The sequence below is a fragment of the Hypanus sabinus genome, chromosome 23, assembly GCF_030144855.1.
Source record: "Hypanus sabinus isolate sHypSab1 chromosome 23, sHypSab1.hap1, whole genome shotgun sequence".
Classification (NCBI taxonomy): domain Eukaryota; kingdom Metazoa; phylum Chordata; class Chondrichthyes; order Myliobatiformes; family Dasyatidae; genus Hypanus; species Hypanus sabinus.
Window position 1 is genome coordinate 6220381 of NC_082728.1, and position 10530 is coordinate 6230910.

At 38.2% G+C, this 10530-nt stretch overlaps 1 protein-coding gene across 1 annotated transcript in view; it reads left to right on the top strand.

Moving 5' to 3' along the window:
- Positions 1-10454, top strand: part of LOC132379916 (sodium-coupled monocarboxylate transporter 1-like) — a 63358-nt gene extending 52904 nt beyond the window's left edge. The window contains exons 15-18 of the mRNA XM_059948267.1: positions 513-616; positions 2794-2894; positions 6484-6552; positions 8354-10454. Of these exons, the coding sequence (XP_059804250.1) occupies positions 513-616; positions 2794-2894; positions 6484-6552; positions 8354-8389 (310 nt within the window). The 3' untranslated portion in view covers positions 8390-10454. The remainder of the gene's footprint in view (positions 1-512; positions 617-2793; positions 2895-6483; positions 6553-8353) is intronic.
- The last annotated feature ends 76 nt before the right edge of the window (positions 10455-10530 follow it).

Sequence of the window (10530 nt, forward strand, 5' to 3'; positions counted from 1 at the left end):
GACTTATTTAACATTCAAAATTGCAGTAGAGGAGAAGAGCAGCAAATAAAAAAAAACTGGGAAACTTTTAAACATTAAATTCAACATTTCTGTACAGGTCTTCTCCCCCCCACCCCACCACAGATCATGGAGGAGTGATATAGATTGCATTCAGGTACTTTAATGAGAAGGTCTTGATTCATCAGCTGGGGATTATTCTAGCGAAGCAAATCATTCCAGAAAGTGAGGCCAGAGTCAGGCAGAGCAGAGAAAGAGTTTGAGAAAGCTGCATTGTCCTCAGGGGTATGCAGTATCAGAAAGATTTTGTCACATCAGTGAAAGTCTTGCCACTGTTCAATTTGAAATGTCATTCTTGCTTGGGAAACAAAATGTTGCTAAATCTAGTTGACAGTGTATCCTTTCCTTTTAAATGAACCCACTTCTGCTCAACCAAGGGGTGTTAAACTCTTGTAAATATAAAATCAATATGCATTCTAGAATCTATTATCATAAACGTTTCATATGTGTTTTAGCGAGAGCATGATTGAAAATATTGGCTCTTTGTCCTATGGATATTATACCCCCGTTGGCTGCTTGATTGCGATTATAATTGGTTTGCTGATCAGTTTGGCTACTGGTAAGTAAAATACAATTATATTATTAACTTAGAAGCTAGAGAGTTAGTTGTAGCAGTTGACATTGACCTTGGTTATGGTTGGATAAGAACACATTCTTGGTGGTTTTGTGTGCAATTTTGAATGCTCCATTACAGACAGGATGTGGAGGCTTGGAAAGGGCGCAGAAAGAAACTTACCAGGATGCTGCCTGGATTAGAGGCATGAGCTGTAACTTAGATTGTTTTCTCTACAGCACCAGAGGCTGAGGGGAAACTTGATAAAAGTTTATAAAATTATGAGAGGTATAGACAGGGTCGACTGTCAAAAACTTTTTCCCAGGGTAGGAAGGTCATCTAGTAGAGGATGTGCATTTCAAGTGAGAGGGGGAAAGTTCAAAGGAAACACATGGGGTAAGTTTCTTTTGCAGACAGTGATAGGTACCTAGAATGGGCTTGCAGGGGTGGGGCTGCAATGGAAGCAGATACGAAACTGGTGTTTCAGAGGCTGTTAGATAGGCTCATTAATACATAGGAAATAGAGAGATATGGATTGTGTGCAGTCAGAAAAGATTTAGTTTAATTTGGTATCACGTTCAGTGCAAACATTGTGAATCAGAGGCCCTGCATCTGTGCCATTCTGTTCTTTGTTTTATGTTCTTCAGTCCCACAAAATACTTTCTTACCCATGTACCACATTAGATCTGCAAGAGCCATGAATCTATTTTCTGTCTGTATTGTATTTTGTGGTGCATTTATTATGATAATCTGTCAGGTGGGTTGGGGCTTGGTAGAAGCAAATAAGAATAATCACATATTAACGCTTTGTGTTAGTTTGGTTTAGTCTAGTGGAGAGTGAAGAGACACAGGGAATGTCATTTTTTTGTTGAGCACTAACTCCGCTAATTTAGTTCGACGACTAACTGGAACATTATTAGCCCACTAAATACACTATTATACAGCTTAGTATCACTAATATTGCTATTAGACAGTTAGATCACATTTAGTTTTGTTAGTTTTTTTATCGCTAAAAGACTGTTCACCTTTGGTAATGAAGGATTAAACCTATCTTTTTCGAACTGGAAATTCATTATTTGAAAATGTGTCATACAGTGTTGTGTATCCTGACTTAGTCTCTCAGTGGATCTTGTAACCGTTAAAAGATCATTTTATTAAATAATTTGCAGTTCTGATTATTTTTTCTTTCAGGGACGAAAGTAGAGTTCGAATAGAAACTCTCTCCAGTGCAGTGGAGAACTCTCTGAAGCTATGCTAAATTGGTTATGTTAATTAATTTGATTGAGTGGGGTGGTACACTGACAGTGGTCTCTTGCCAGTTAAATATGGATTAATTAATTTAATAATATAGATCAAAATACTGTGCAAAAGTCTTAGGTACAAGAATATATAGCTAAGCTGCCTAAGACTTTTGCACAGTACTTTATTTGTCAGCATGGAGATCAAGTTTGTAAATCTGGCAGGAACGTAGGGTGTTGGGAATGGCAAGGGTGGAATGCCAAGGGAGCAGAGCAGGGCAGGTGGCAGAAAAGGAGTACCAGCCATTGGGGGGTTGTGGGGGTGCAGGTCATTTGATTCCAAACAATTGGTTCATTGATCATTACAGAATGTCTCTCAGGCGCTTCCCACTCCCTCCCCTCTCTCTTCTCTTTTACCCCAACCATGATTCCCTTCTCCCTGCCCCCTAACCACTCTGTCCACGATAGAGACCCAAATCAGAGATTTATTATCACTCATATATGTCATGAAATTTGTTTATTTTTGCAGCAGCAGTACAACGCAATACATAAAATTACTACAGTACTGTGCAAAAGTCTTAGGCATCCCAGCTATATCTATGTGCTTAAGACTTTTGCACAGTACTGTATAAATTAACATATTTCCACCCTCACCTTTCCCAACGTGCTTTGCTCCCACCAAATGTACAAACTTGCACTCCGTTCCATTTTGAGCATAAAGACTAATGTAAAATTTCTATAGTTTACATTTCTTCTATATTTCTAATATGTTCCAAATGTTCAGTTTCCTTTGCTGAATTAGCAATTTTGTGCTCAATAAAATTTTATTTTTTGCTGGACAAGCAATTTTGAATCAACATTTTGTCCAGATTTTAGAAACGTTAGTCTTGATGCAGATAGTTCATAGTTCTACAGTCATAAATAACCCTGCTCTTTCCAAATCAGGAGGTGCCAAGAACGTGGATCCAACTCTCATTGCTCCTATACTTCATACTATTCACAAGAACATATTTAAAAAAGAACCTGCTACTCCACCACACGAGACAGTAAGATAACTATCATTCAATGAAACATAAATGGGTATTTGTATTTGAATATAATAGCTTCGCCATTTGAGCATTTTCATATAATTAAACAGTAAAACTTTGTGCTGATTTGTAATTAGAAACAAATCTGACTTATTTTTTTCACCAACAGTTTATACTTTCAGGATCCTGGATTTTTAAAATCGGAAGCTATCCTTAACAGTAAAGAGCAAACCCACTAACATACAGCACAATAAGCAAGTGCCCTTATTTTGTCATCTTCCTGTAATAAAAATAGATTATTTGCAGCTTTGCATCATTATCTTGGCTCAACGGTAGCACTCTTGATTTTGACTCACAAGATCCTGAATTCTGAAAATTGAATGTGATCTGAATAATGTCAAGTGATTCTGTGATATATTTTTGAGAGGGTTCCACAAGGTCTGAGATGCCAACGTGAAGACGAGATGCATAAATCTAGATTCTGATTTCTCATATAGATTTTAAAGGTCCCACAGTTTTAAAGGAAGTAAAGGAATTTTTCTCATTTTCCAACTCTATATTTATTCCCCAGCCAATATCACCAAAATTTATCAGCTGAAAATTTCTATCATGCACCACACAGTTTTAGGTTTCCCTTCTGTGTTTCTGAAAACTTGTACATTACATGAGTGTAGGTCATGCTTCGTGACATCAGATGATGTGTAATATGTGTCTTATCAATTGTGCAAAATTCCTCTGGCAGATGTGGACCACAAATTGTCTAGTGCTTATATATGATCGCAGGACAAAGCAGAGTTCTGAGCCCATTTTGTTGTTAGATAAAAGGAGATTCACTTTAACTGAGCCTTAAGACCATAAAATATAGGAGCAGAATTAGGCTATTTGGCCCATCAAGTCTTCCCCACCATTTAATATTACTGATCCATGTCCCTCTCAACCCCAATCACCTGCCTTCTCCCCGTAACCCTTCACGCCCCGACTAATCAAGAATTTATCAACATCCACCTTAAATGTACCAAATGACTTGCCTCCATAGCTGGCTGTGCAACGAATTCCACAGATTCACCACTCTCTGGCTAAAGAAATTCCTGCTCATCTCTGTTCTAAATAGAAGTCTCTCTATTCTGACTGATGCTACGTCCTCTAGTCCTAGACTTCCCCACCACAGGAAATATCCTCTTCACATTCACTTTATCGAGGCCTTTCAACTTTCAATAGGTTTCAATGCGATGACCTCTCATTCTTCTAAATTCCAGTGAGTACAGCCCCAGAGCCATCAAATGCTTCTCATTTGGTAACCCTTTCATTCCTAGAATCAATCTTGTAAACCTCTAAACCTTGTCCAATGTCAGCACGTTCTTTCTTTGATAAGGGGCCCAAAACTGCTCACAATTCTCCAAGTGAGGCCTCACCGGTGCCGTATGAAGCCTCAATATTACATCCTTGTTTTTATATTCTAGTCGTCTTGAAATGAATGTTAACATTGCATTTGTCTTCCTCTCCACAGACTCAACCTGTAGTGTTCAAGGCATCCAATGCTTTCCATTAAGTCCTCTGGTTTTGTTCTTGAGTTTGTTTCTGCCTCTGTCCCATTCTACCATGTTTCCCCTCCATCATGATATTTGACATCCTAGAGATGTTGATTCCCAGATTCCCATACATTCCCAATCTGTATAACCAGCCGCATCCCTACTACTTGGTCAAGGCAACCACAACATTATTGCTTCTCTGTTTCTATTCTGATTGTCAGTGCACACCTCCAAGTTATTAATACTTGCTCAGATGAAGACCTTCACTAAGTTCATAATGGTTTGAGCTGTAGGATGAAAGATCTATGTGCACACAAGCCATTCAAGGCCTGTTTTATTATGAACAATGTTTGTGTTCTGCATGATAGATTTGTGCCACTGACTCACATTAAATTGAGAGTTATTTTTTAAACAAAATATACTTCATTCAAAAATAAAATTATATACAATAAACCATTCAATGACTCTCAATCCTTTACAAATGTTTCCATTACGGTCTTTACATTTCCACACTTTTTGCCACCCATGTGGCAAAATTGAGAGTTAAGTTCCTCCAAGATATACAGAGAGAGCATTGTGCAATGGACTCTCTGTGCTCTGGTGTAGCTCAACAGGGCCCTGTGCTGTGGTCAAGTGATATTACAGTCATTGTGAGAGTCACTGATTGTGCTCTCCAGTGCACAGAAGGTGCAAGCTATGTTAATTCTGCCTCTCAGTAGAATCCCGGGTGAGATTGATGCGGGGAAGTCAGTAAAAAATCAAATGGAGCCTGATTGGATTACATACCATACCATTCCCAACTTCTTGAATGGTGTATTTATTTTTTTTACTTTGAATGAATAACAAAGGTCATAATTATAACCTTTTGATCTAATTCCCAACAGCATATCAGAAATGGATGCTGTTTTCATGAGCACAACTGTGATAGGGGCATGACATGTCAGTCCCTGGAGCTGATCACACAGGAAGTTCAAACTTCACAGTGAACCAGAAAAGACACCAGTACTTGAAAGCATGCAGAGTACATGCTTTCAATGTATAAAACAGGCACAATTATTATTGTACCAAACCATTAAAGGAAAAGTTATAATTTTTCTGAGTCATAGGATCATCAAAAAGTACAGCACAAAAACAAGCCATTTGGCCCATTTAGTCCATGCCAAACCATTTAAACTTGTCCCAATGACTTGCACCATTGTCCGTAGCCCTCCATACCACTGCCATTCATGTACCTATCCAAACTTCTCTTAACTGTTGAAATCGAGCTCGCATGCACCACTTGTACTGCAAGCTCATTCCACACTCTCATGACCCTCTGAGTAAAGATGTTTCCCCTCATGTTCCCCTTAAACTTTTCACCTTTCAACCTTAACCCATGACCTCTACTTGTAGTCCCACCCAACTTCAGTGGAAAACGCCTGCTTGCATTTACACTATCTGTATCCCTCATAATCTTGAATACCTCTATCAAATCTCTCAATCTTCTATGTTCCAAGGAATAACTCATGTCCTTCATTTTGAATGTATTGATTATCTCAAAGGATTTCTGTGCTGCAGTTCAATTCTTATCATCAACAAGCTCCTTGAACAGAACTATATCAAATAAGTGAACATCCACCCTGCTTCCTCTTTCATTTTACTATGATCTCACCAAAGGTTTCATTATATTTCTCAGTTGCAGTGATTTGAATGGAATCTTCAATAAATATTGCATCCTCAAGTCATTGCTTTTTTTCATCTCTCTCTCTCCTGAAACTAGGGATGTTGTAGTTCTAGTTTCTGTTCCAGGCTGAGCTATGTCTCAGATAGTTCAATTACACAGTAATTTATTTCTTTACTCCTGTTCATTTGGAATCCCGACCTGCATTTGAAACTTGTCTTTGATTTGTAAATTTATTCTTTATCTTCCTGTTTATGTTTTATTATTTTGCTTTTAAAATCTCCAACTACACTATATGCAATATCTAAATATGAGTTATTCAGCCTTCCACACTTCCTTTCATAACTATTCATTGTCAGCTGAAAACAAAGAGATGAAAATAAGATCAGATGATACTCATTCACTTCTCTTTCCACAGGCCGTAGAACTGTTAGAAACCACTACTGAAAAAAAATTAAATACTGCTCACCATTCTTCCAATTCACAGGTAAAGTAACAGCATTTTATGCCACGTATAGATAGCCGTAACTCTGTGATTAGGGAATAGATTGGTTTGTTGTTATGTTGTGTGAATGTTTAAATTCAGTTTACTTGTGCCCTCTGGCATTTATGGATTGGTATCTACTGAAAATGTTATTTATTTATTGAGATACAGTGCGGAATAGGCCCTTCCTGCCCTTTGAGCTGTGCTGCCTAGCAATCCCCTAACTTAATCCTAGCCTAATCCCAGGACAATTTACAATGACCAATTAACCTACCAACTGGTAGGTCTTTGGAATATGGGTGGAAACTAGATCACCTGTAGGAAACTCAAATGGTCATGGGGAGATTATACAAACTCCTACAGGCAGCGGGTGGGAAGTGAACCCAGGTTGCTGGTACTGTAAAACATTGTGCTAACCACTACGCTATCAGACCACCCCATGGATTGACTCCTCCTATCAACAGATGCTGCCCGACCTGCTGAGTTCATCCAGCTTTTTTGTACGTCTTGATTTGACCACAGCATCTGCAGTGCATTTTGTGTTCACCCCATGGATTGTTGCTTTGGAGAGTACATTTTCTGCTACAGGTCAAGACAGGAGGTAGATGTGGGCGGAGATGTCTGTGCAGAAGGATCAGGCCATTTAAATGGGTGAAAATGCCTAATTTAAATAGCAATGAATTATAACATAAGTGTTTGCCTAGTAATGTTACAAATGGAGATTTGAATTCATAGTGATTTTCACAAAGAATGTAGAGATAATTATTGGGAAAAAATTATTGGGTTGGATCCATGACTAAAATCTGTTTGAAAATATTTCCTCATGAAGACTAGTGTTCACTTTAACTGTTGAAATGTTAGAAGTTGTTTGCATGAAAAACTTATGGATTTCATGCAAGCACATAAAGTCCCAAGTTTACTTTAAGTGGATTGTCAACATTTTTAAAAATTGTGTCTTCTGGTGGAATCCATTGAGGTGCCGTGTATAGTAATACCCCACCACTTGGAATGAGGAACAGAACAGAACTCCTTTAACAGACCAACTTCATACGGTCATTTAAAATTTCATTCATTGTTTGAATATTTTTCATTTCTTTTCAGCTTATAATTTTTATACGTTCATTTATGTTTAAACAATTTTGAATGATTTTGAATGATTCAATGCTTCGACAGCTGGCTAAGACAGGTGATGAGGCTCAATAGTTGTTTAAGTTCTTTTTCTGTGGAAATCACACTGTTTACATTGCCTCCATCAATATACAGGCCTTGCTGAGAGGGTTAAATGCAGTCCAGCTAATTCCTCCCTTTTCTATTCCCCAATCTGACCCTTTGCTTCTCCTCACCTGTCTGATACTTCCCCTTGAGTCCCCTCCTCCTTCCTTTTCTCCTGTGGTCCACTCTCTTCTCCTATCGGATTGTTCCTTCTCCAGCTCTTGATCTTTCCCACCCACCTGGTTTCACCTATCATCTTACAGCAGCCTCCTCCCCTCTCTGCACCTTCTGATTCAGGCATTCCCACACCCACCCCCCTGCCCCACTTCCCTCTCAGAAGAATCTTGGTCTGAAATGTCAACTGTTTACTCTTTTCCATAGATCCTGCCTGGTGCTCAGTTCCTCCAGCTTTGTGTGTGTGTTGCTTAGAAGTTAGTATGTTTGTACTTTGTTCATGGTTTAGCAATTTAGTGCAGCCAATTCAGTACTGACAATAACTCCTACGGCTGCTCTTAATCTTGCATTTCTCACATTAAAATCATAGGAATGGATAAAGCTAAATATTTAATAAAACTTATCTTGATCTGTACAGAATGAAAAACCTCTACAGCCCCTGGTATCTGAATAAATATTGAAATAATGTTGGGATCTTTGACCTGTGCTAAAGAAGATATACGAGCACAACTAAGGTGCAAAAGATTAAATTTAAATTTTAAGGTAATGCTAGATATTGACAGATTGAACTGGAAAGGAAGTAAGTAATTAACTGAACTGTTAAGAATGAGTAACCACCAGATTTTAAGTGTTGTAAAACTTTGCTCTGTAATGGTTCATAACTTGCTCAGTATATTAGGACACCATTCTACATGCTTACAAGACCAAAATTCTTTTCTGTGTAGCTTATGTCACAATGTGTGAGTTGCCAGTAGTCACTACATTGCCCCTATTACATTATAAAATACGAATAGTCCTGAATTGAAACAAAGGTACTGTTAGCTGTCTGCATCTTTGAAATATGTATTTTCAATGATTGTTAACAGTAGAATCCACAGAGTGTTTGAGAGCAAACGTATGTGAAAATCATTTTTCTGTTTTATGTTGTAGCATTTAACTCCTGTATAAGCAATGTATTTCGACACAACTGACTCAAGTTATCTTGAGTTGACATAAAAATGGATAATAGTGTTAACACAACAACTTGTGTGGTTGCTGATAGAGAACTGAGGCTGAGCTCTGCTGTTGTATCCTGACATTGTCTGAACATTTCATTTGAAATGGATTGTGTTTTAAAATGAATGTCCATTAATATGTAATTTGATTATTAGAACAATTAGTTCTATTAATCTATTTCACCTGTGATGTAATGCATCTGATCATAACTGATTCTTACAATTAGTGCAGTCTTCGAGCAGAATTCAATTTAATTATATCACATATCAAACATTGAAATGTTAACTACAGCTGATTTTGCCCTTTCCTGAGTCGTACAGGATCTAAAATAAAATTTGAAAACAATCAAGAATAAGAGTGAATTCCCACTTGTGTTTACATTTTCGAATGTACCTACAAACTCTTAAGGTGAAACCTGGGTAACATTCTCCAGGCACAATGGTAGGCCTTTCCCTCTTCATAGTAGAGTGATCTCACCGGCAGGCAGCCGGTGCTCACCTTCTACTTTTGCCTCAATGTTTCAGTCTCCTTCGTTGCTTTAACGGAGTTGAACATTGGCTCGCGCGCTGTCCCGCAGCCTGCTTGCCACGCTGCCTCTGTCTCTCAGAATCCTCTCGGAGTCTGCAGAACGCTGAAAGAGTTGTAACACCCAGGCTATCTCCAAACTGCAAATCACAGGCTCTAACAGAATCACACTCGAGTTGAAAAACAAATATAAAAGACATAAAAGAAGTGAAATATATGGTTTCATGGTCTACCCAGAAGATATTGACTGAAAGAGCGTTATACATAGGCGCCATCTTGACCCGAAGCATCTCCAAAAGGTTTATTGTCAGGAGGCCGAAATGGGAATAAAGGAATCCTTTTCTGATTGGCTGCCTCTGCTTAGTGGTGTTCTGCAGGAGTTGGTGTTGGGACCACTTCTTTTTACATTGTATGTCAATGATTTGGATGACAGATTGATGGCTTTGAGGCTAAGTTTGTGGACAATATGAAGATAGATTAAGGGGCTGGTAGTGTTCAGGAGGCAGGGAGGCTGCAGGACTAGACAGATTAGAAGAATAGGCTAAGAAATGGCAGATAGAATACAGTGCTGGGAAGTGTATGGTCACACACTTTATTAGAAGGAATAAAAGCGTAAACTATGTTAGAGCAATTAAGGATTTAGTAAATTTACATTAGCAAATGATTTCTCAGCCACCAATCTTCAAATCTGAATGTAAATTGTAGATTTAATTTAAATAAAAAATAGGTTCCTAAAAGCTGTGAATCACAGACCAGACAATGCTGATTAAGTAATTTAGGTGTCTGTGGTGTGGGTGTGAATCGGAAGATGGGAAGTTTATGTGTAGTTTCAAAGAAATCATTGCAGATAAATTGTAAACATGAAATTGTTCTTTGAAGTTTAGCACATAAAACTTTGAGCCCCACATTGGGCCCGCTAGACCTTTCGACCGAAAGTGTCTCCATATGATTGATGCCTGTATCTTGTTTTGCCAAATAAAGAAGCTGCTTCATATCTACCAGTACCTTTCTCCAGTGACTTCATTCACATAACAATAGACCATTTTCTAAATGTGGAGAAAATTCCAAAATCTG